General features: G+C 41.9%; 2 protein-coding genes across 3 annotated transcripts; one reads left to right on the top strand and one right to left on the bottom strand.

Annotated features, from left to right (window-relative positions):
- Positions 1-1,436: 1,436 nt before the first annotated feature.
- bin2b (bridging integrator 2b) lies at positions 1,437-10,753 on the bottom strand. Of its 2 annotated transcripts, none has more exons than XM_035630575.2 (12): positions 10,358-10,753; positions 8,852-8,932; positions 7,981-8,035; positions 7,449-7,543; positions 6,215-6,310; positions 5,955-6,062; positions 5,776-5,861; positions 4,798-4,873; positions 4,563-4,645; positions 3,729-4,425; positions 3,110-3,202; positions 1,437-1,991 (listed from the first exon to the last, which is right to left on the bottom strand). In XM_035630575.2, exons 1-12 carry the CDS (start codon positions 10,448-10,450, stop codon positions 1,878-1,880), a joined length of 1,677 nt encoding a protein of 558 aa, XP_035486468.2. In that variant the 5' UTR covers positions 10,451-10,753; the 3' UTR covers positions 1,437-1,877. The 2 variants fall into 2 exon arrangements, with proteins under 2 accessions (XP_035486468.2, XP_047188442.1); XM_047332486.1 differs by having other exon boundaries at positions 1,437-1,988.
- A 2,987-nt stretch (positions 10,754-13,740) lies between these two features.
- txnrd3 (thioredoxin reductase 3) lies at positions 13,741-25,448 on the top strand. The gene is made up of 16 exons (XM_035630574.2): positions 13,741-14,261; positions 14,968-15,028; positions 15,760-15,869; positions 16,482-16,589; positions 16,802-16,874; positions 16,973-17,092; positions 17,200-17,342; positions 17,786-17,901; positions 18,411-18,636; positions 18,943-19,035; positions 19,907-19,983; positions 20,976-21,132; positions 21,249-21,356; positions 21,831-21,926; positions 22,027-22,161; positions 24,242-25,448. The coding sequence occupies exons 1-16, from the start codon at positions 14,145-14,147 to the stop codon at positions 24,302-24,304; spliced, it is 1,803 nt and encodes a 600-aa protein (XP_035486467.2). The 5' UTR covers positions 13,741-14,144; the 3' UTR covers positions 24,305-25,448.
- Positions 25,449-25,656: the final 208 nt, after the last annotated feature.

Below are 25,656 nucleotides of genomic sequence, written 5' to 3'. Positions count from 1 at the left end.
AATTAATCTGCGCGAGGACTGCTCCCGGCTTCACACGGGACAAGACCATTGGTACGAAGTAATCTTCACCTCACTTATTCAAAAAATTGTATTCAAATTACCCAAAAAAAACACTAAATTTGTGTCCAAAAATCTGTGTTTGAAATCAAAATCACAGTTTTCTAAAGCTTTCTATCATATCACATTATCTTCAGCATCACATGGAGTTAGCCAGTTGTCAGGATATTGTAAATGTCCCCGATTGACGATCATTGACACAAAGTCCTTAAGCTGCTGACTTTGTTGTCAGTGTCGAAAGATGTTTCTTTAATGAGCAAACACATTTTCATTGCACTTACCGCAATACCCACAGGCATCAACAAGTCTCAACGCACCCCAGAATGTGAACACCTCTTCCCTGTTTCACTTTCACAATAAATATATCTTTGTTCTGGGAGCAATGTGTCAAACTATCCCCTGCATTGAATGGATCAGAGAAGTTCTATAAATTGAATTTATGATTATTATTATTATTATTACTTCTTTTATCTCTAATCACAGATGTCCCCATAAGGATCGTTTGTGAAGATCCCTCAACTTTGGATATAGAGCCGTTATTCGAACAAAGAGTTTTAAAACCAACCTACAGTATATTGTTCACAATAGTTTGGTTTACTGCATAGATCAGATCAGATCATTTAAATGAGTGGAGATGCCTTGAATGCAGAAAAAATGTGATCATCATCTCTTTGAGGTACAGGCATGCTCTACGATGATCGTTACCATGATTGCTCCAATAGTTTGGAAATGAGCGTTCACTTGAGTGTCAAGCACCAGAGGAATGGTAATCTTCTCTTCTTAGTTTGGTTTTTCAGACTAAATACACAATCCTACATTCTGTCAGCCCTTTGGATACATAGCAGCCAATTGATTTGCTGGTGCTGGGGCATGTTTACAGTCTCAGCTGTTGGCCTTTTTACATTACCATGTCGATTACCAAGTCTAAACCCAACCAGCAAACCACAGCACTGTCTGAAAACCCACCAGTGTTACAGAGCTGCTTTGTGGCTGCTTTTATCCATATCACATTTTTTAATATCCATCTTAGTGTTACCTCACTAGCCAGCTGGCTACAGTATATCTGTGTACAATCTGGTGATATGAGCCCCAGCTCAGTGGGTTTTTAGACCTCTATTTCGTAAACTTCTCTAAGTCCATCAGTCAACAAGTCTCAGTTCCCAAGTCTTAACATTATTTTCAAATTCCAATCTGGTGAATCATCGTAGTCCCTTTCTCAAGCTTTGGCTGTTTATCTGCAGTCCTGCAACAACAATCCCCTTTATTTACAAAATTTGCAGTTCCTATCTACAGACAACCGGTATCTACCTAGATTGTAAATTTCCCAATGAACTGAGTACACGGCAAAGTACATCAAAAATTCACACCAGAACAACCTCTTCTCTTTTAATTAGAACTTTATTGGGTAATTTTACTCAAGATGTAAAGCATCATCATAAAAAACTTTTTGTTTCACAGTGTTTCATAGAAAGACTTTAAAAATACCAAAATAAAGAAAATACTGTAACTTTTCCAAACATGTCTTACAAAATGTACTTCAGCTCAGTCACTTTTGTTCCACAAGTTGCAACATCATAGCATGTGAGCAACCACGTGGGACTTGGACTCATCTGTTTGTACAGCTTCTGCACCCAAAACATGTGGGTTCACTCCCTCTGTGTGTGTGTGTGTGTGTGTGTGTGTGTGTGTGTGTGTGTGTGTGTGTGTGTGAGTGTGTGTGTGTGTGTGTGAGTGTGTGAGTGTGAGTGTGTGTGTGTGTGTGTCATCCTAGCTGTTCAGTGGAAGAAGAAAGTATTACAGACTGAGGAGTGACCATTGCGTCACTCTGCCTGCACAGGCTGGATGAGTTTTTCCGAGAAGATCCCAGAGTGATTCTGTAGATCCGTGTGCTCATTCCAGCTCTCCTCCCTGATCCCCTTCACCATGCCTTCCTGCTGCGAGAAACATTAAACAAGAGTGAGGTCTTAAAGAAGTAAATCCACACTCTGATCTGATACTTTGTGATTGTTAGAATGGACTTTTCCTGCTTTGCAAAGGGAATGACAAAGGAAACTGGGGCCGTGTTTATTAGGTGTCTTTAGTGGCTCTGACAGGATTCCACCTACATGGTTTCCTGCTGAGGGCAAGTGATGGTGTCAGTAAATGTGAAATGAAACATTCATTAAAACATAGGTGTGTAAAGGAATGGGGAGAATGGATTAGATTCAGTTAGAAAAACTACTGAAAATTAAATCAAACTATGAATTAAATAAAGTTATAATTCTAAATTTTATTCAAACTTTATTGTGAATAATTTTTGTTTTAAATGTAATCAAAATGTATTAGAAACCAATTACATTAAATTAGACAGAAAGATTTATATTTGATGGTCGAATTATATAATTACACTTATTATATTAAACAATTAAATAAATAATAAGTTGAAAATTTAATTATTTTATTACAACAAATAATACATATTTAAATACAAATTGTCTAAATAGATCATTTAGGCTTGCTGGTGAGCTGATTTGATTCTTAAAATATGCTTTTAAAAGTTAATTAGCGATCTTTTCTAAAAATAAAAAAAGGTAATCTAAAAAGGTAATCATTGAGGCTGATTACCTGCCTCAATGATCTATATGTAACCTTAGTTTTCCCTAACTCAGATAGCAGCTGCTTTCAGCCTTATGGTGTTTTTTGGAAAGAGCTTTAGTAAGAACATGCTAATTTTAAGCATTTTCTGCTTTCAGATTCATTTTATCCGTAATAAAAAAATATCTAGCTGTGACATAGGTTGAAGGTGTTACCACCCACAGGGAAGATAAAAGAACATCATCCAACAAGAAAAAAAAAGCAAACATGTGATGTGATGGCTGGATGTACATGTACAGGTCGGAAACAAAAAACAAATCCTCACAATGTAAGAAAAAAAAACATTCAGAGAAAGGTGAGAGATAGGTCTGCAGCCAAAAGACAGAACAGACTTTACAGGAAATCTGTCTTTTTCCATCTCGTCCATCTCTGAGGTACCAAAGGAAATGAGATAGGCTTTACAAGAACACACACAAACCTCTTGAGTCTCAGCGAGAACCAGGATGACGTCTCCCTGTTCAAACTGGAGTAGGCCGTCCTCAGATGCGGCATGGCTCTCTATCGCCAACCCCTGGTGTGAAAGGCAGGATAAATTAGTATCCGAGTATTTCATCAAACTGAATGTGGTAAATCACTAATTCTCTAGTGGTGGCAAGGAAGTGGAAACTAGTTATGAACAAAACATCATCACCTTCAAAAGTGATGATATATATATACATATTAATATTTATTTATTTTTTAACAAATCCATCTCTAACAATTCTTAAAGATAAGTATCTGGCTCTTGAGCAGCTGAATGCTCTACTATGATAACCAGAGTCTGTCGGCTGATTTGTGCGATGCAGGTAGTGGACAGGGGCCTTTTCTCTGAGGAAAGCAGCCTGCTGCTGAAAACAACACTATGAATGCAGTGAGCGTGAAGCAGAACATTAAAGTTGTGGGCTAGACGACTTAACAATGCGCTGAAACTCACTATAAAGCTGAGGGAGGCTGCACATGCAGCTCATAACTGTCTGAAGGTTGCATGAACCCTTTCACATTGTGGTTGTTGTGATAAAATCCATGGATTATAGCCACTTTAAAGCATAGTGGTGTACCTTGTATTGGAAGCCTGGTGGAGTGTGGGAAGAGGAGTCATTTGCTGATTCAGCCATCTCCTGGTTGGCTAATGCTTCTTTTGTCTCCTCCTGCTGCTCAGCTGGAAGGAGGGCGGGTCTGTCAGTGCAGCGGAAGGAGATGCGAGGAGCAGGAACCGGTGCAGGTTTGGCCGTGACCTCCTCTGATGCTGGATCCCCCACAGTCTCCTGCTCAGGAGTGTGCAGGGCATCGCTGTCTGCAGCATCAGAGGGATTACACACCTCCTGACCTGCCACCTCGGACTTTGGGACTCCCACCCCGGAGTCATCCGACTGGTTTGCAGCATGCTCTGCTTCTGCCTCTCCTGCCACTGCCAGCGCCTCCTCCTCCTCCTCCTCCTCCTCCTCTTCCACACTCTGAACTCCCGTGCTCCTGTCGCTGCCACACACCGACTGCCTCTTGGGTGTGTTGGTCCCGCTGGAGCTGAGATCAGAGTTCGATGAGTTGACATCTTTGGATGAGACGCTGCTGTCTTCTGGTGGGCAGGTTTCTTCGGAGACGCTTTGCGTTCGTTGGGCAGGGGGGGAGGAGGGCACGGCGTCTTTTACGTTTTCAGTGGAGGCATGGATGGAGACGTGGTCGGCTGGGAATGCAGTATTGCAGGGGATGGGATTGGAGATAGCCAGGGACTTTCTCTTCTTCGACTTGCCTGATGTGCTATTTGAAGACAAAGAGCCTGTTCACATTAGTGCACAAAGAACAGAGGGCAGATAGGCAGCGTATTATGTATGTGTGTTACTTACTTACTCAAGACATTTCTGGTTGTTGTCATTTTTTGCAACACATAGCCTCACCTGTTCAGGCCCTTGACGATGAAAGCTTTTCCCGAGTGTTGAGTCTCCAGTTTCTTCATCACATTGTAAAGTTCACTATTGAGCTGCGAAAAATAAAGTGCAACATAAACGATTCAACTTGCAACACAAACACCTCCTTAAATCTGAAGTAAAACAGTTGTCATGGTAGATATAATATACTTCACATTACTAATATGACAGTGAGGAAATGTAAATGATCTGCATCATCTCTTACCCCGCTCATTTCCTTATAGAAGACATCTCTCAGGTTTGATATGTTTTGGAATACTGTCACGTAGCAACCTATACGGCTACAGAGACAAAGACAGCGGCTCAGTCGATCCAACTTCTTCAGTAACGCACATGTTCTGTTATAAGCTCTGGAATGTTGTCCTACATGTCTAGAGCAGCTACATAATGGATAACATTTCAGCTTGGACTAATTCCAGTGGTAAACTCGTGAATGAGCACAGTCAAGAATAATGACAAAGAGCATGTTATTACTGTTTTCTTTTCTCTCTTTTTTTGCACTATAGGCAGACCCATTATTGGATTGAATTGCTTTATGCAGATACTGATATTAATATTTGAGATCAATTAATCAGACAGTAAATTCACAAACATAAAAATAAACACAAAAATAAATAAACATAAACACAAAAGATCTTCATTTAATCCATTAAATTATTTATGTAAATTATCTGAAACATACTAACTGGCACATTTTACACCGTAAAAAAAATTTGTAAGTACCTTGTGACAAACTATGCAATGGAGTTCCTACATTATCAAGTTTGGCACTTCTATAATGCTTTTTTTTTTTTACCATCAGCCGACATATACACCTGTACCAACATCCTGTATTTGCAATAAGCTCATGTTCAGATGCACAGATTAAGTTAGATAAATTAAAATCACACCAAGGATTTGATCAACAGATTCGATGATTAACATCCAGGTCTGACCCTGAGAAATGGAACAGAAGGGAAAGTTTACAGTGGGTACTTCTGTTGCATGTTCTTCAAACCTTTCTCTCTCTCTCCTGTCAATTTATGTCATCTCTCCACTATCTGTTGCTAATAAAGGCATTAAAGTCCTCTCAAATAAAACAAATCAAAAAGCAAGTAAACCTATTTTATAAGTTATGGTAAATAATGCATTTGATATCTGACACACCTGAAAACCTCTGGTCATTCAACATGGTCAGACATACCTCTGGTAGAGAACAGGCAGCTCCTCCCGCAGCTCGTTATTTATTTCTTCAAATACGTTCTGGGCCTTGTTAAACTCTTCTTCTGCCTGTTACAGAGCATTTGAAAGATAGTTAAAACAAAAACAAAAACAACAACCTACAGTTGAAGCCTGAACACTTGCACTGCACTGCAATACTACCTTTGCCACTTTGGCTTCATCCTTTTTCTTGGTGCTCTGCAGCGCCTCCAGGTGGTGACGCGCTGAGTCATAGTCCACCAGCTTGCGGCCACGTTTGGCAACTCGCTCCTGAAAAACAGATGGTTCTACTTAGAAAAAGCTTTGTCCGCTAACCCACAATGGGATGGATCACTTCACCATGTGTCATCAAAAAAACCAAGACATTTGTGCATTTGTGTGCAGTTTTGCATGAGCTTTCACAATAAAAAGAGTCACATTACCTTGACCTCGGGGAACTGACTTGTGTAGTTCTCCATTGTGCGGACAATCTGGTCACTCATTTTCTCTTCATAGTCATTCCACAGCAAGTCTTCACTCTAAGAGACATAACGAGTATCACATGAGTGCAACTGTAAAAAGCCTTTCGAAAGGCTGGATAATTTTATCTTAGCCACAAACAATATTTCAACAAAGGAGTGTTGCACAAAGAAGGATATGACCACTAGTGCACAGTCATGAAATGCTTTATTCACTCGTCTTCACTAATAGTATGCAGAAACAGACCTAAGCAGGTGGATCTTGATCCTTCTAAGTCAAAATAAATTAATTCTGCAGCCACTACATGAATGAACTCCAGTGAATTGGAAGATATTCTGTCATCAACTGAAAGGCTAAAGAGAAACATCTATATTTCACAACAGTTTATCAGTAGTCTCGTATTGATTTACCTTAAAATTGTCTATTGTATTCTATGTTTTACTTTTTTCTCACAGCAATGTGATTCGCAATAAAACAGCTTATTTGAAGTATAACCAAAACCTGATGGAAGTCAGATGTAATTTAAATGAAACTGTTTGCTAATATGTGGAAGATTCTTGTGTTCGCTTTAAATACAGGATCGAGCTCCTGCAACCACATTTTGGTGCAATTAGGCACATTTCAGGAACATAGTAATGAAAATTAATTGACTGTTCATGAGCATCTTAATGGACATGATCATCTGCATCTCCAGCATATTATGATTAATTGACTAAATATGTAAATAAAAGGAGAATCGTTACCCGATTCTACAAACCTTTTAGAGGCTTTCAGCAAATTGTTTTGGTTTTAGCTGTTTTCAACAGAGCGTTGATTAATCCACTGTGCCCTTCCTACTCTGTACTAATGGTCGACACAAATAATAAAGAGGAGCATTAAGCAATCAAAAATTTAAAAAGAGATCCTGGGATTTTGGTGAAAACCAAAAACCCAAAATAAACTGACAATGAATATTAGACTCATATTCACTAGGTTACCAGAAACATGATCCCAGAGGAATGCTAATGTTGCTGCAGGACCTGTAAATAGGCATGTAGTGATATAATAAAAATGTACTTTATATGATAGGCTGTTTGCTAACGTTAGCCATTACATTAATTCCCTGAAAACAAACCTGACCTGCTGAAAAGGCTTTTATCAGATTACTACTGCTGCAGCACAGACATTACATGTACTGTATATACATTATGAACGTACCTCTGTAATTACAGCCACGTCCTCCACTCCGTTCCAGTCTGACTCGTAGACGTCTCGCAACGTCTGGGACAGCCGCTTGGAGGTCTCATGTACAGCTGAGGGAAAAGAAAAAACAAAATCTTATAACCTAATCATAACTCCACATGGATCAACTTATCATCTATAGTCAGCAGCAGAAGAAGCATTGTGGAGGTGGAATTGTTTTTAGGGTTTGTGGCACTGCTGCGCCCACACCAAGGTCAGAACAACATTGGTTTCCTGACTGGTGCTCACAATGCAGGTGCAACAGCTGACAACGCTAGAAACTCAATGATATCTTGCACATGAATCCCATATGAAATGCTGGTTCTGCTGTTATTAAAATGCAGGATTGTATTTGTTTTCATATAACACGGCAATGCAGACAGAATTGCAAAAGCCAAACACAGGATCCAAAATTAGAAGAAATTCACTTCCCTTTTATTCACTCACTCTCCTGAGGAAAAGAGTGCTGTTCTGTTAACACTCCGTCTTTTATGCTGTTAAAACTTACCTTTCACAGCTGCGTGGTAGGCTTTGACGTCTTTAAACAACTTGCCTCCGTCGATCTGTGCGCAGAAGCAAAGCACAATGCAGAGTCACAAAAATAAGTTTAATTCTGTAATCACTATGGGCGATCTGTGCTGCACATAATCCACAATGCAACACAATCAGACTTTATTGTCGTGTTTGAATTAAATTTCAATCAAAACAGTTCATGTGCTCGTGGCAGTGGTGAAGTGAAAGTCCTGTTGTGTCAGCACAAAGACTTCCTTCCTGTTGCTCCTCGCCAGTTTCCCTGTGCTGTGGTTGTTGCCTCAGACACTGAATGAGCCTTTAGCACATTCACGTCCATGACAGATTCAGTGATTTCGATTATACACTAATGTCAGTGTAAAGTTTGCCAGCATTAGCACATAAGTTAACAGTCGTACAAGATCAAGTAAAGCTTTAATAGCAAAGCCTCAAAGTTACATAGTCTTGCTGCAAAATTGTTTCAAGGATGTGAATTCTCCTTTAATGTGAGTTTAGACTGACTGTATCATTAGTGCCAAGGGTAATCTGTATGTACAGATATCTAGAAGAGAGATACCAGGCAGTATTAAGGCAGAATCCATAACAAAATAAGAGAGAGTAGCAACTTGTTCCAAGTCTTTCCTGTTTTCAAGGCCGAGCTGGCTGTCTGAACTCGCAGGCTGGCATTTAAGTGAAACAACAGAATGAGCAGTAATCCATTTAAGTGGAGATTTCTGGTCAGCAGGGACACAATGAGCTGCTTAACAATGAAAAAGCAGATTTGACATGACCTTTATACAAGTGAGTAGTACAGGGCTGCCCTTTGAGGAGGCCTTCTTACACTGGAGGAGGGAAAAGTGCGGGTATACCTGCTGCCTGTTGAGGTTCTGAAAACACAGCTCAAACTGTTCGTCTTTGGTCTCCATGGTTTTACCCAGTTTCTGAAGCACCTGAGAGAGGACAAAAACTTGAGCGGGTGAGTTTAAACACCTGATAGACATTAAAGGGGCAGTAAGCGATTGTAAAGCAATACACGTTTTGTAAAAATCAGCGAATATTTCCTCACGGGCCCCTAGCTGTCGGTTCTGTATGTGCACGGAAAAAACGATCCGGGTTTTCGGCTCAGCCCTGGCTCTGTAAAATCGAAAAATCACCCAACGCTGCGAGTGCAGTTTGTAAAGATCACTCGTAGACACCTTAGGAGACGTGCTGGCGGGTGGCGCTGCAACTCTAGTGGTTTTCGCGTCTCCCATACGCGAGATCGCCGGTTCACGGCCTAGCCAGAGCGAGACCAATAAGCTGGCCTGGCTGATTAACTTATCAGTCCATGTGCAGTATCTGGCAATACTGATATATCCAGCTATATATATATATATATAAAAGCTAATGTGTGGGTTCTTCTAAAAATTTGCCTGGCTGGAAATCATGACAAGACTAATGCACAATATACAGTAGCACATGCTGCGATGGCCCATCTAAACTAGTCACACTTGGCCAACTCTTATAGGGTCCGTCACAGTCCACTGCACGCAGCTGTTTGAAAGACTGTAGGACACATTTCAAGGACTTTTAGCTTTAGATCTGCAACCAAGGTTCTCATTATTCTGACTATCCTCCCACTTTTACACGATACATATTTGGAGAATTCCCCACAGTACGCTTCGGCCTTGCAGCCAGCCATTGCGAGTTGCTGTTTTGAGGTGGAGCAGAGTGAAATGGAAGAAGTCAAACACAGACGAGAGTGAGAAAGGCTTCACGAGCCAAAGAGAGGAAGTGCAGAGACAGGAAGTGGCACGTGTGTCCGCACACAAGCTGCACAAAACTCAACAACACATTGGTGCTCTGACAGGGATGGTTACAGCTAACGTTTTATCTATGCATCGATCCTTCACAAAAAAAAATTCATAATGATGAACATGTGGACAGATGATCACACAGGAGACGAGGCCTGGAGCATTGTCACTGAGCCGTCTGCATAGGAACACTTTCCCTTTCTCATGTGGACACAGTCAGGGTCCTTCTTTGAGTCACAGCCCTGTACAGACCTAGTTAATGGAGCCTACAGACTGGGAGGGCAACAGTGGCTACACAACAACAACACACAGTATGCGCGGGCAAAACAGACACCCTCTTATTTGCCAACGTCTTCCAAGTTAAATAAAGGCAACAACAAAAAAAAAAATCAAACTATGTTCCTCTTCCGAAACAATTGTTGACTACTACAAGTTACACCCCACTCCATATGTGCTCCTGGTAAACTGTCGTCATCATATTCATAAGCGGAGGGAGGGTTCATCACTTACCCCACACACACACACACACACACACACACACACACAGTGGAACTTCTCACAGCCGCCTGGCCCTGGCCTCACCTTCTCCTGGGCCCGATTCAGGGACTTCTGGACCCGCTTGGCGAGGAACCCGGCTCCAGCCTGGAGGTTCGGGCCCATCTTGTTCTCGGCCATCGTGCGCTCCTCTCGCCTGCGCTCCGCCCGCTTCCTCTGGAGAAGTCTGCCCTCGCCCCGCGCCGCCGAGCTGCGACTCTGGTTCAAGGCGGTGGAGGTGGAGCAAACGTCAAGACACACACCCCTCAAACACACACACACACACACACAGGCAGACAGACAGGCAGACAGGCGGTGACCGAGCTCCTTCACACCATCGCCCTGGTCTTGTCCGAACTCGTCGACGGGACTGTCGTATGGAGACGTGTCCGTGCCCCGTCTCGCTCGTCGTCGGCCGAGCGCACTCACCTCAAAGCCATGTGTCGCTGATGACGCGGGCCCGATGCAGCCGGGTGACGTACGCCCTCGTCCCGCGTCCCAGGAATCCGATTGGACGAATTGCGCAACGCTCGGTTTGTCAGCAACGAGTCATCACTTCCTTTGATCTACCAGCCAAAGTGGCATTAGATTGGGCAACCTTTCATCTCTTTTGCCTCGTCCCCCTTGTTGACGCGTCCGCTTCTCACAACGCATGGCACGACGGACAGTTCCACCTCCATGTGTAGACCTAATTTAAGTTTACAGTAGTACAGTAGAAATCACACGTCGTCCTCAACCCATGGGCCCCAGACTCCCGACACAATGACATTGTATTTACTATCTGTAAATGTTAAAGTGAGTTTAAGTTTAGAACGCGTAGATGTTATTTTAAAAAAATATAGATACATCTGAGGCATGCAGTTCTCGCAAAAATGCAGTCTGTATGTGCTCATTTCTACTGAGCCATGGCTGAGGTCATAGTGATTCTGAGGAAGGGGGGGTTTCACTATAGCAATATCTTCTCTTATCTTATCTTTAACATCCATCTGAATAAGCATTTCAACAAGTAAGGAGAAATGAACACAACTATAACTGAACAGATAAATGAGCTGGATGAAAATACAATAATTATTTAAGGGCACTATAATCAATATTTTTTACATAACAACAATGAATCAATGTAATATTGGCCTCGACCAGTTGGAATTAGAGGAGAGAGAGCTCTATTTAAACACTGTCAAGCTGGTTGTAATGAATGGTTTTAATAAAAGCAGAACCCATATAGGTGTAAATCATGTCATCAATAATACCTATGGCAATGATGATGATGGTGATGATGAATCAGAGACACCTGCATGATGAGGTCAGAGAGGAAAAGTACAAACTACTGGAGAGAGAAAACACAATGTGAATGGCAACGGTGTAATATCAGTTGGGGTGGAAGGGCAGTGGGACTCATCATGGGAGGAGCCTGGTGGCTGAAGGCTCTGCCTCCCATTCTACTCTTACAGACTCTGGGAACCACAAGAGTGGTTGGGCGGCTGTGGCTCATGAGGTAGAGTCGTTCATATGGATCAATCCCAGCTTCCGCCAGTCTGCATGCCAATGCGTCCCTGGGCCAGACACTTAACCCTAAATTAAGTTTCTAGGTGAGGAGCAGAATTTTGGATTCTATTCTGAATTGTACAGGAAGCCAATGCAGAGATGCTAACACTGGAGAATTATGATCTCTTTTTTAGTTCCTGTCAGAACTTGTGCTGCAGTATTTTTGGATTAACTGGAGACTTTTCACAGACTTATTGGGGCATCCTAACAGTACTGAATTACAGTAGTACAGTCTGGAAGTAAAAAATGCATAACCTAGTTTTTCAACATCCTTTTGAGATAGGATGTTTTTCATTATATTGAACAGATGAAAAATGCTGTCTTACAGAAGTGTTTTGTGTGAGAGTCAACGAACATGTCCTGCTCTAAAATAAAAGGTTCTTTACAGTACAACTGAAGGCCAAGGTGAAGCCATCCAACAGCTCAATATTTTGCTGAGGTGTTTCGGCCCAAGTAAAATAACTGACATAACAATTGACATATTTGGGGTGCTCTCTCATAATGTTAGCTAAAGGGAGCATATCTAATTTGAAAGGTATTGGTCCCAGCACTGAACCCTGTGGAACTCAATGACTAACTTTGGTATACATGGAAGAATAATTGTTAACATAAACAAGCTAGATAAGTATGTCTCAAACCAACCTGGGGATATTTTAGGTGGAGGTTTATTTACTCCAACTTTCAAAGCATGTGACACATAGGCTGTTAAATAAAGACAAATTATTTAGATGTAATTTGGTTTTAGATATATAGTGTGTTTGGTTCCTAACTAACCAAAGAGACCAAAATATTCAGTTATTGCAGGATTAAACGATCAACATTTGTTACAGATCTTTTGGTTGTCAGTGATAATGTTCTTTTGGGGGTAAGGTGGGACTGGAGGGACCCATTACCTCAGTGCTTCCAAACTCCTAACTTTAGCCCTGCACACGTCAAATACAATACATTAGGTGAAAGTGTATTTGTTTGGTTGTTTATCTTTTTGTAAACAAAATTGATTTAATCAAACAAATAATATCAACTGCAACAGATTAGTTCAAATTCCGCTTAGATTGTTTTGGTTTGATTTACTTAAAGGGGCACTCCACCTATGTTATACATGAGGATCCATTTATTTGTCACAATGATATGTAAAAACAGCCTGTACAAACAGTGGAATGATGTCTTCTGTGGCTCTGGAAGGAGCTATCTAAAATATTAGAAATATGCTTTAAAAGAGGCTTTGAAGCTGCACTATGGGAAGTGTAGGATCCAGTGATTTTACAACGTGACCCATATTCTGACTCAAGGATTTCTTGGCCTTGGCATCTTTGATCAGAATTGTGTTACTTGTGAATCCCCCAACTTCATGAAAGTTTCATTCTAAATCGCTGGACTTGGAGTCCTGCTTTTCTTCAACAAATGCTATTAACTTATTTTGAGTGATTTTGTTAACAGTGAACGTAGAGTATTATGCCACAGTACTGTGGAAGTGAGTAAGATATAATGATTCATAACTTTCCCAACTACTATTTATTAAAAGTACATAGAGTTAAGAAGTGGTCTGAGAAATACTGATATGATGATGGGAATATAACGAGACATCAAAACGTGGAGAGGAGGGAAAAACCCTTGAACAGTGGTAAAAACCTCTGCTTTTCAGTGCACCTGTTACTTGTCATTAAACACTGTCACCGGTAGATGGTGCTAGACATCAAAGTATTTGCTCATGGACTTCACTTCTTTCAGGCATAGCTGTCTACCAAAAGTGCCTGTAGGCCCCCTTACGTCTGTTATTGTTGCACCAATTTATGTGAGTTCTTTACTTTTTTTGTAAGAACGCGTAGCGTTTTCACCCTAAACACTTTGGTTTAAGAACGTTTCAGGGACAGTTTTCTGGCATTTTTACGGCATTTTAATCGTCTACTCTTTGACGTTTTGAAGGTATGTGCGTTTTGAAGCACGAGATTGAACGCGCGGGCGGAGTTCTTCCTGTTCACAATCTTAGCAACGTGGTAGGCGGTGAACAGGGTGACTAGGATCGAGTGCACCCGTAGTAGCCGTTCTGGAGCAGAGAATAAAAGACGTTTGGCGCGGCCGGAGGACGAGCTGTCGACCACAGAGGTAGAGGAGCCGAGGGCAGAGCCGCGGTTCGGCTTCTTTCGAGTATTGTCTTTTGGAGAGAGTATACAGAGACACTCGTACATTCACTCATAGGAAGTCGGTGCGGCACAATTGTGACTTCCCTTCACTCTCAAGTCAGCCGCCTGTCGAAGCTTGCCCCGTGCAGGCAGACGGACATTCGTCGAAAATGCCCCCTATTGAAAGTGACACCGGGAAGAATGAACTCAAGTCTCGGATACAGCAACTCATCGACTCCAACCAAGTGATGGTTTTCAGCAAAAGCTACTGCCCGTATTGTATCAAGGTAAGATCTTTATTTTGTCGAAGGGAAAGGAGGAGGAGGAGGAGGACGGCGGGGCGGGGGGGCTCGATCTTGTCAGTCGGAAACTTCCAGCTTCTCCCGCGACATGGACGGGCCTGGTCTCATTTCTGTCCTTGCTACGTTAATGCGGCCGGCCACTTGAATCCGTTCGCGCTGCGCGTGCACATCTGTCACCGCAGCGTTTTAGCATGGAACACACGGAACGACGTGTGACAGTTAGTGTTGGGGTCGCTGCGCGTAAAATGTCAAGCGTCGCCAAGTTAACCGCCCGGTTAGCCGCTTATCTGACTGCAGATCGCGTGTATTAAAGTTGCATAATTCACAGCGCGCAGCTAGCTGAGCACCTAGACGGCACGCTTATGAAAGCTCGAATAGAAGATGCACTGTTGTGATATGTATTCCGTCGACGCAACAGCTCTTCTTTTTTTTCTTTGAAGTCCACACTTAATTTGGATGCAGCAGTTCCCACTGCATTCGCGTTTCCTGTTGCTAAATCATGCCGTGGGCCAACACAGCTGAGGCACACTGGGGGGCTAGCTAGCTAACATTGAACACTACCATCCACATCCGTATATTAGATGTATTTCGGTGTTTTTGCCTCGCGTTGATATGCATTTTAGGTCACATTGGCGTGCATTATGAAATCTGTGCCATATGGCCAATATGTGTCACGTCGTGTCTTCCCCAGGTGAAAGACCTGTTCACGGAGCTGAGAGTGAACTGTAACGTGGTGGAGCTGGACCTCTTGGGTAAGGTGGAGGCGCCATGTTTCCTTATGTTTGTTGATTTTTCCCTTAGCTTGTCTTGTGCACAATTAGCCATATTTTAATAAGTGGAAAAGTGAAACATTTAAAGTTTCGAGTTTGAATCCAACCAGATGCTGTGGTCCTTCCTGTGCGGCAGCACCAAACATGCCCCGTCCCTCCCAGGAGATGTATTGGCCCCTCAGGCCATGTCCAGTGAACTCCAGCCTTCTGTGCTCTGTTTTGCTGAGTCATTTCTGTCACCGCCTCTGCTGCTTGTTGTTGTGTGTGGATGTTGATCACCCGGAAGCTGAATATCCACTAAAAACCTCAAGCAGATGTCGGGTTGATGGTTTACCTTCAGGTCCAAATCAGCCGGCATGTTTAACTGGAGCAACCATGCTGATTTGCATTAATAGCCAACTCGTTGGCTTTTATCAAATTGGTGAATATTTGAAGACAGCCTCGTTTTTGCAAGTGGCTGTGATATGAGCAAGTCTCAAAGGTTGGCTGATTAAGAAAAATATGACTTTCATGGCATAGCGGGTCAATTCTTTTAGGATTTTTTTCCATACGTTTGTGTGTTGTTAGGTATACAGTAAGATTCAAAACAAACGTATAATGAAGATCTAGTACCAATATTGCCATATAAAGAGTAGATGTATGGAAGGAATGATTGTGGTTTTTTGTAAAGAAACCTATATACGTGCATGTAAAGAACATTCTCTTCTGTTCAGATGATGGAACTAGCTACCAGGAGATGCTGCTTGAGATGACTGGACAGAAAACTGTTCCCAATGTATTCATCAACAAGAAACACGTTGGTGGCTGTGACAACACGATGCAGGTAAAGAACAAATGGGTGTATCTCAGAAATACTTGTGTTACTCAGTCGAATGGCATGTTCAGACACCAGGACACGCCTGCATTTGTTTCAAGTGATTTGAAGCTCAACCGACTATTTTTTTTTGTTTTTTAATGACTGGTGAAGTGCACAGTGTTTACTTACCTCCCAAATGCAGAACAATAGAATACCCAACAGATGTTTTGTCACAGTGGACATTGCAGGAGAGGAGAGGGTGTAATCAGAAACATTTAGGATTGCCAAGAGGTCATTTTGTGATTGACAGACTTCGCAATTTCCAGGTTTTCCCCAAAACAAGCAGCAAATTCTCACATGAAAAGTTCTATTGACTGAAATAATTATAATATTAATCATTTTAATAGAAATAAAAAATAAGTTAACTCTCTGGAGCAAATTATTATTTCTGTTGTCAATTAATCCATTCTGATTATTTTCCTCAATGAATATAATCCTATAGATAGTCAATGAAATGACAGAAAATTGTGAAAAAGTTCTTAGACAAAGGAGGCATCTTCAATGATATGCATTTTGTAACCACATTATTAGCATTTATAATTGCGTTATAGATTAGTCTTGTGTTCATGTTTCCTTCAGGCTCATAAAGATGGCCGCCTACAGCAGCTACTGAGCGCTGAAAATGAGTCCTATGACTATGACCTGATCGTCATCGGAGGAGGATCCGGGGGTCTGGCCTGCTCAAAGGTGACATGATAATCCACAACACATTCACAGTGGGAGCTGTTAAAACTTGAGTGCTTGTTGCTCTGTGGATCAGAGTGAAACGAAAGCTGTGGTTACTCATTACAACCTCAGATGTGTTTGAGCCATTAACTGTTTCCACTTGGCTTCTCATTGCAAGAAAGTATTGCTAAATCTGTGTAATTTAGCAGTAACCTTTGCTCTGTTGATAATAGGAAGCTGCTTTATTAGGGAAGAAGGTCATGGTGCTGGACTATGTTGTGCCCACACCCAAAGGAACCACCTGGGGTAAGCTGCTTCCACTTCAGGATCCCTAATAAGACACATGAATGCAGTATTTATTTGCTAACTAACCATTTCCTTGTGTCGTTAATTCGCTCGGTCAGGTCTTGGTGGAACTTGTGTGAACGTGGGCTGCATTCCCAAGAAGCTGATGCACCAGACGGCCATGTTGGGCACAGCCATGCAGGACGCGCGCAAGTTCGGCTGGGAGTTTGATGAGAAGGGTGAGTGCTTAGATCAGTGTTCTGAGAGGTCAGGAATGTAGGCAAATCCTATTAATTGTCCAATTGTCATTCTACTGATTTTACTGATTGTGACTGTCTGTCCCCAGTGAAGCACAACTGGGAGACGATGAGGACGGCAGTGAACAACTACATTGGCTCGTTGAACTGGGGCTACAGGGTGGCACTGAGAGACAAGAATGTCAACTATGTCAATGCCTATGCAGAGTTCACTGAACCACACACAATAAAGGTAAATTAGATATTTCTGTGTAAAGGAACCTTGCGTGTGCGTTTGTCCAGATATTTAGTAAGGATTGCTGGTTTGCTTCGACTTCAAGGAGACTTGATGGGTCGTATCTATTTGGTCAAGTTATCTTAAATCTTGTCAAAAATCAAGATAAACGGGTTGCTTCGTGTCTAGCCTGTCATGGTGACCTGTTTTCAATTTGGTCGTCTTAAACAGACCTTGTGTAAGATGTCTCCTCCCCTGTTGGCTGCCTTTGCAGCAATGTTGTTGTTGTCTTTTCTACTTAACACATCACTAGCTGCACCCAAAGTATATGGATGTTTCGAAACATCCTGCACATCATTGACAAATTCCTGTTTGATAAATCAGTCATAAATTTCACGTTGAAATTCTCTGCTACTTGCTTCAGAAAAATCTGAGAGCTTCTGTTTTGTGTTTTCTGACAGGCGACAAACAAACGAGGGAAGGAGACCTTCTACACTGCAGCTAATTTTATATTAGCTACAGGGGAGAGGCCGCGCTACCTGGGCATCCCTGGAGACAAGGAGTACTGCATCACCAGGTGAGAGCACGAGGCCATGTACCAACAGTCTAATATCTTGCTGTGTTACTGGAAGCCCCATCCAGAGCTCATTCCTTGACCAGATGGTGGATTCAGCAGATGTAGGGTCTGTGAAAACACAAACACACCCTTTAATGATTTGGACTCTCTAATCCTCCGCAGGTGGCCGTGCCTCAGGGTATCCATTAGTCTCCCAGCAGTTTAAATGTTATGTAAGTTTGACTTCAGGTGTGTCATGTGACTAGTTGATGCTGTTATGACAACCTACAAATGGTGTCATGCTGCTCATGTGGTCCCACAAAGCAAAGGTGTTAGTGAGACATAAGACACAACCCCAGGCATGGCACATCTGTAATAGGCGGTACTATTTTGTGTCCAATATTGGTTTGTATTTTTAGATATCTAGTGTGGGGAGCAGACAGTTTTGTGTATGGCTGTCAGTTGAATAGCGTCATGTTTTTTACCTCACTCTGTTTGACGTCCTTTGTGCCGGTCTGTTCTTCCACAAGCGACGACCTCTTTTCGTTGCCTTACTGCCCGGGGAAGACCTTGGTGATCGGGGCGTCATACGTGGCTCTGGAGTGCGGTGGCTTCCTGGCCGGCCTGGGTCTCGACGTCACCGTCATGGTCCGGTCCATTCTGCTGAGGGGCTTTGACCAGGAGATGGCCAACCGTGCCGGAGAGCACATGGAAGAACACGGTGTCAAGTTCCTCCGCAAATATGTCCCTGTGAAGGTGAGTGTTGACTTGAGATCTGTGTGTCTAAGTGCTGCCTCAAAGGCTAATGTCATCCGTCAACTTACTGTTGACCGTTTCAGTACGTCTTTCTCTAGTGGGAACTTGATATTTGGAGATAAGCGTAACACAGTAAAATACAGTACTTTTTTTAACTACCATTTAAAGACTGAAGTTAATAAGGCAACAGGTAGTCAGCAGACTGATCTGTGCAAAACCAAATGTATTTTCTTTCCATGTTGCATCAATCACCTTAATATTTGATAGTTTATTTCCCCTCCTGACTCCTCTTTGTCTGTGTGTCAGGTAGAGGAGCTGGAAGCAGGCACTCCTGGCAGGCTGAGGGTGACAGCTAAGTCCACAGAAACTGATGAGATCATCGAGGGAGAGTACAACACTGTACGTACTGATCCATCACCGCCTCTTTCCCTAAATATCCATATCAAAAGTTTTGTAAAATACATAAATAATCCCTCAAGTTGAGCGATAGCCAAAGAACGATCAAAATTCTCTGAGGGCTATTTGATAAATTTGAAGCCCATTTGATTAAAACAACCTGAAATGATAACACAGATGCATATTTATTTTTCTTTCCTTTTTCTTCATTCACGACACAAAATTTGCCATTTTATATTTTAAAAATATTTTTCTTCTTTTTTTTATCTAGAAGTTAATGGAAATGCTTATGAATTCATTCAGGAATATTTGACTTGGAAAATGGAGATGGATAGTCAGTTGGTTTGATGATTGGGATTGACCTTTTTTAACTTGAAATGGTGTTTAACATTTATCGTTTACAGCAAGCAGCCTCCTGCTGGCTCTTGTGAAGAAAACTTCAACAACTGCACATGACACTACTGTGACAAAATAATCTGAAATGGTCCAAAAGCATTTGTTAGCCTTTTCCTGCTCGTCTGTCAAAGACTGTAATATGGACCACACTGCACATTTTATAATTACTTTTCACTTCATTGATTTCACATAGTTTTCTTTGTTTTACTGAATTTTTACACAACTTTATTTATTTATTGAAAACTTTAGGGCTCCATTTTTTAATTTCATTTGATATTTCACAGTTGTTGTTTTGTTTGTTTTTAAAGCAGGAAAGCTGCTGTGCTGCTCTGTTCAGCCAACACTTTGTGTTGATGACAGACAATATAAAGGACAGAAGAAAGGACATTATCAATTTTATCCCCAAGACATTAGTGTGATGCAGTTGTTCCATTTTATTTTTTTTACTTTTAACTTAACACATTGCTCTGTTCTCCAGGTGTTGATAGCAGTGGGCCGAGATGCATGCACAGACAAGGTTGGTCTGGATAAGGCAGGTGTCAAGGTCAACTCCAAGTAAGTGTATTATCCCCATTGATTCTTGTGTGCGTACATGTTTTTTTATTTTATTTTTTAACATTGTCTTCCTTATCACGCTGGCAGCCTGTGCCTTTAAGACTCTTGTGCAGTCATAGTGATTCAGCAGTTATTGTCACCCTGCGGCTCTCTGCAGGGTGGTGTGTTAGTGTGCTGGGGGATTTGATCAAGAGGGAGGATGGCTGTCTTGTTAGTAAGATGAGATCCTCTTTCAGTGTATCAGCATGTTTTTTTGAATGGAAAAAAATAGGTTGTCTTGATGTAAGAGCTTTTAGTCATTAATTTGCATTGTCTGCAAACCAATATGATACAGTTTAGGCCTCAGTCATTAATTTCCTTTAGTCCTTTGTTTCCACCCATTCATAATTTCAGTCATTTAGTTACAATGCTGGAGTTAAGCTAAAATAATCTAACGAAGTTGCTCATTTGCAATTGATATTACAGGTATTGTGAATGTAGCCTTAAACAGTGTCTTTGCACACATGGTTCAGACTGAGGCCAACAGGGATTAGGAGAGCACGAGTCCAGTTTACAAGAGAGCTCCGAGTCATATGCCCCGGTCTTATGACCATAGTAATATTTTGACGAATCCAACACAGCCTCAGGGGCCACCAGCAGGTTTGCTTGTTGTGCTGCTGTAAAGAGTAAATGTGGCTTGTCTAAATACTGCTACTCATATATCTCTCCATGCGGCCCAACATGACCTAAGACCTACTTCAGTTGGTTTGTACCTTGTGATGGACAGACAGTCCTCTGCTGCTGCTGCGGCTGTTCCTTTGTAAATATGTATTTGCCTTCAGTCATTTGTCTCGCTATTTATTTTTATTTTTTTTAAGTGGTCAGAATGACATTGGATAAATCTTTTCATATAGTGAGACAACGCATGTGATTTTTGTCCACCAAAAAAGCACAACTTTTAAAATGAAGTCTGGTTTGTTCTTCCTCGCTGACCTCTCCGTCCCGCTCTCCAGGAATGGAAAAATTCCAGTGAACGATGAAGAGCAGACAAATGTGTCCCACATCTACGCCATTGGAGACATTCTGGAAGGCAAGTGGGAGCTGACGCCGGTCGCTATCCAGGCTGGCAAGCTGTTAGCGCGACGCCTCTATGCGAGATCAACGCTCAAGGTAGACACTTGTACTATAGACCCACTGACAACATCAATGTCAAATCCCCTGTGACAGCAGGAGGATTCATTTCGCCCAAACAACAAGGGGTCATTCATTTTCCGTGTCTTGTGCAGTGTGACTACATCAACGTTCCCACGACTGTTTTCACCCCACTGGAGTATGGCTCCTGCGGTCTGTCAGAAGACAGAGCGACTGAGCTCTACGGGCAGGACAACATTGAGGTAACACACACACACAACACATACGCACTCTCACATGGAGTCATCTGAACAGTTCATTAGAGCTCTGCTTCACTTTACTGTGAACCTTTCTGTAAGCAGTGCACCAGAGTTCTACCTTGTAATTTTGGTTTTACTAATTCAACAACTCGTCCGGTCAGATCGGTTTGGTCACTGCTTTTTGCCCGACTGCGACTCTGAGACTGTTACTGTCTCTTGTCTGTGTGTGCAGTTAGGTTAGTGTACCAGGCACGATATGTATGGTTCTTTCATCTTAAAAAAAATAAATAAAAAAATCTAATTATACGTCAGTACACGAATACAGACTTTGACCACAAATGTATTTGAAAACGTAAACAAATTTCACAATTCATTATTTTAATTTTTAGGGCTGTCTGTCTGACTCAGATAATTTGAGCTGAGCTTGCAGCTGGTTGTTGTTGTTTACAGTTAATTGTGTTCCTGGTCTTTGTTCAGGTGTACCACACTCTGTTCTGGCCTCTTGAGTTCACTGTGCCCGGCAGGGACAACAACCGGTGCTATGCCAAGATCATCTGCAACAAGCTGGACAATGTGAGATTCTTCATACTTTGACACATTTGTAAGAACTGAGACCGCAGCAACCTGAGCTCCTTGTTGTGTCGCACGAGTGCTAATGATTTTCGTTTTGTAGGACCGAGTCATCGGGTTCCACTACCTGGGCCCCAACGCAGGTGAGGTGACACAGGGCTTCGGTACAGCCATGAAATGCAGAGTCACCAAGGAGCAGCTGGACGGCACTATTGGCATTCACCCGACCTGTGCTGAGGTAATGAGACAACTCTGTCATCGTGCGCTACAATGAAGTGTATTTATTTGTGCTTCTTCACCGGTGACAGCCATGGCCAGAGGTGTTGTTTTTCGCGGCGTCGTCCATCCCATTTTCTGAACGCCTTGAAGGAATCTCTTCAAACTTGGCAAAAACGTTTGACTTGGAGTCGAATATAAAACTGATCATATTTTGACGGTCAAAGTTTAAACTAATCGCCCTCACGTGCGTCTCCTTGTTGTGAACATATCAGGAATGCCTGGAGGAAATCATTTTTATTTAAATGGTTTTAGTCCACTAATTCAGTTTTACAAAGCCCAGAGTTAGACTGTGGCTTAGATCTAGCAAATAATCAGACTTCAGGTGCAAGTCTAAATTCCTCGTCACACAAAACATTGTAGTGCTTGACTGTAGGGCTGAAACGATTCCTCTAGTATTTCGATTACTAAAAATCATCAAGGCAAAATGATTTGCTTCGAAGTTTCGTTTAATTAATGTAACTTAACGTTGTAACGCTCACTGTGTTTCCGCACGGATGATTATTACCGTCGCAACGCAGGCTTCTTCTGTGGACGCTGCAGTGAAGATGTGCAGTAAATGTTACAGCTGATGTCCTAAAATAAATGCAGCAATGCCTCAGTTCCACACACAAGTCTCAGAGTGTGTGCTCATCGCGATGTTGAAGGGAAAATAAGGGGTTGATCCTGGAGCAGACAGCTTTCCGTGCTCCCCAAATACGGTTCAGACGACGGGCAGGATAAAAGATTCAATACTCCTCACAATTAAGCAAAAGTATTTCTTAATCAATAGAATACTTGATTACTAAAATAATCGATAGCAGCCGCCCTACTTGACATTTTTGTCCCCTTTAATATGATCTAAAATATGTCTATATGGCCAAGCAACTCTGTCAAACCTCCTTCCACTCCCTGTGAAAGTGGTTCAGACCTTATGCAGAGCTTAGAGGCTGTGACCTCATGTGGCACGGCTCAGTACTTATTGTATTTTTTTCTTCTTATTTTAAGTCACTGATAGTTTCCATGTAAACGTTGCTCTCAGTGTAGATTCAGCCTGAAGGTACGGTGGCTGACTTTAGCCTCAAGTCAGTCTTAGTCTTTTTTTTGTCAAACTGTTTAACTTGCATTAGTCTAATTTATGAGCAACAGGAACCTTGCACCACAGAGCCGTTTAAAAAAATCACTTGTCAAACCAGGCCCAGTGCTCACGCAATATATGTACAGTACATGGTGTGACATTGTTAAAAATTCTAATTCACTCACTCTTAATTTGCTCATTCACTCTGCTGCCTTTTTAGTCTAACTCTGTGACTGATCAGACTGTGCCAGCCAAACATTTGGTCAAACCACATCAACTCAAAAGTATTACCATGTTTACAGGCCTAGGTTTCTTTTAACTTTCTTTTTCAAGTGAAAGGTTTATCTGTTTTTGTTTATTTATTTATTATCTCTTTCAAATATGTTGTGTTCGACTACCTCCCCACCTACTGTAATAACAGCCTAACAAAAAAGCTTAATTAGATATCACTACAATCAGGATCAATGAAGTAATATGCCAAAAAAAACAAATACCACAGGGGGAATTCCTTTCACAGCTACAGCCCTTTGCATTCTTTCATCCGAATGGCCTAAAATCCTAGCATTACTCTCTCATTATATAGTAGAGACAGTAAGATTTACAGAGTGGGCAACAGATACAATTTGAGATAAATTCAATTGCTTTTTAAATGTATGATTTGTTGTCTGCGTAAGAAGCAAATTAATGAAATCTTTGGCATCACATTGTGTTGAATCCAATTGTTTCCAATCACATTTGCTGCACAGTAGGAGCGAATGGTATCACACCTCATTAGTAGTTGCTTTATGTATCGGATCGTTGGAAATGTGTCTCTGCCTCTCTGATGTTTTACATTGCTTGGAATTACATCTTATAACAAAGTTTGGTCCTAAATGTTCACTTGGAAGCCGTGTCCTTTCAGAGTTTTGTAATTTGGAGTTGTTAAATTCCAGGTAGCCTTAAGTAACTTGTAGATGCCCTGTCAAACTGTCTCTTTATCTTTTAGGTCTTTACCACCTTGGAGGTGACCAAGAGCTCCGGCGGAGACATCGCCAATGCCGGCTGCTGAGGTTAAACCCTGCTTGTTTAGCGGGCTGCTCTCACATTAGACTCTTCCCTCTCATCGAACTTCAAGCTAGGCCTCAGCTCCTTTCGCTCACTTTAACGGGCAGTTGTTTCTCAGGACAAAGCTTACACCGTTGCCAGCGACCGAATCAGTGGAAATGCTCATTTGTGTTCGCTAGGAGCTAAGAGGTGGCTGTGAGAAGCCAGAGCCTAGACTCTGGCTCTGTAGGTTTGATGTAAGGGCAGCCTGCTGAACAGCGGGGTTACTCTGCTGATATTTCTACTGGGCTCCACCAGTGTGACTTTCTCAGAGGGAGCAACAACACACACTACCTCTGTGTATGTGTGTTTGGGCTGTTTGTGACGTCCTGGCCCGTAACCCAAACTTTTGAGGTGGGCAAGGATCGATGTCCCTCTGTAGAAGCACCTGATGGTTGCCCGAACCCTTCGTCCAACCCCCGACTTAAAAAAACTCGTCATTCACTCCCCAGTATACACATGGTATTCAGGCTGAAACCGACCTCCGTAGAACAGATGAACAAGCGGCACACAGAGGGTTTGAACAGCTGCACGGCTCCGACCTCTGCTGCAGCTCGTGATTTGAAACTTCATTATTTCATCTGGTGTGTGTGTACATGTGTAGACTAAATGCTGACCATTGTTCCACACATTCCTCTGACCAGGTTTTTAATATAAAGTTGAGGTCTTTACATGTTGCTCTCAATATCTGTGTCTTTGTTTGGAGACACCTGGGTATTAAAGAGAACATTTATCTCGGTCACTTGTTTATCTAAAACCGGTCTGCACAGGGATCAAGAGCCAGCAGGTGTAGACACGTTTCAAACCTCCGCTGTGCTGCATCATTACACTTTCAGATAGAGTGGAAAATACACCTGAATCTTGTTTCAACACAAAAAACAAAACATTTTCTCAAATTTGTACTCTTTTATTAATTTAATTCTTGTTTGTTGCATTTCGCTGTTTACCTTTGCATTATGTGTATGTAAAAGATATAGTCATTCTAATAGAGGACAGTATTCTGACTGCTCTCAGTGACTTTGTTCATCTATATAAACAACCTGTTTGTTGGCGTCAAACCACTGTAGATTACTTCTGTCACGATTTAATAAAGGAAGATTTCACCTTCAGTTGTGTCTGACTTTTCACTTAGAGATTAACTTGAAATCAGATTTACCTTTCATAATGTAAGACGGGAACAAAGGGCAGGCTTTTTTTATTTTAGTTTTTTACAGCAGTACTTGTTCCCATGTATCATGCTTATTGTCCTGAAAAGACGAATAGAAGTTCTACATTCAAAAAGAGGGGGAAGGGCCAGTTAAAAATTGGACCTGGTCT

This window comes from Scophthalmus maximus, chromosome 6, assembly GCF_022379125.1.
Source record: "Scophthalmus maximus strain ysfricsl-2021 chromosome 6, ASM2237912v1, whole genome shotgun sequence".
Classification (NCBI taxonomy): Eukaryota; Metazoa; Chordata; class Actinopteri; order Pleuronectiformes; family Scophthalmidae; genus Scophthalmus; species Scophthalmus maximus.
Note: the sequence above shows the minus strand (reverse complement) of the source record. Positions and strands in the feature narration are given on the sequence as shown.

Excerpts from the sequence above, each read along its gene's own strand:
- bin2b (XM_035630575.2), bottom strand. The coding sequence starts at position 10,450 with ATGGCCGAGAACAAGATGGGCCCGAACCTCCAGGCTGGAGCCGGGTTC. Across the intron at positions 5,862-5,954 it reads ATGAAGCCAAAGTGGCAAAG|GCAGAAGAAGAGTTTAACAA; the intron begins GTAGTATTGCAG and ends GCTCTGTAACAG. Across the intron at positions 1,992-3,109 it reads TTCTCGCTGAGACTCAAGAG|CAGGAAGGCATGGTGAAGGG; the intron begins GTTTGTGTGTGT and ends TGTTTCTCGCAG.
- txnrd3 (XM_035630574.2), top strand. The coding sequence starts at position 14,145 with ATGCCCCCTATTGAAAGTGACACCGGGAAGAATGAACTCAAGTCTCGG. Across the intron at positions 15,029-15,759 it reads GGTGGAGCTGGACCTCTTGG|ATGATGGAACTAGCTACCAG; the intron begins GTAAGGTGGAGG and ends TCTTCTGTTCAG. Across the intron at positions 17,093-17,199 it reads CTGGGAGTTTGATGAGAAGG|TGAAGCACAACTGGGAGACG; the intron begins GTGAGTGCTTAG and ends GTCTGTCCCCAG.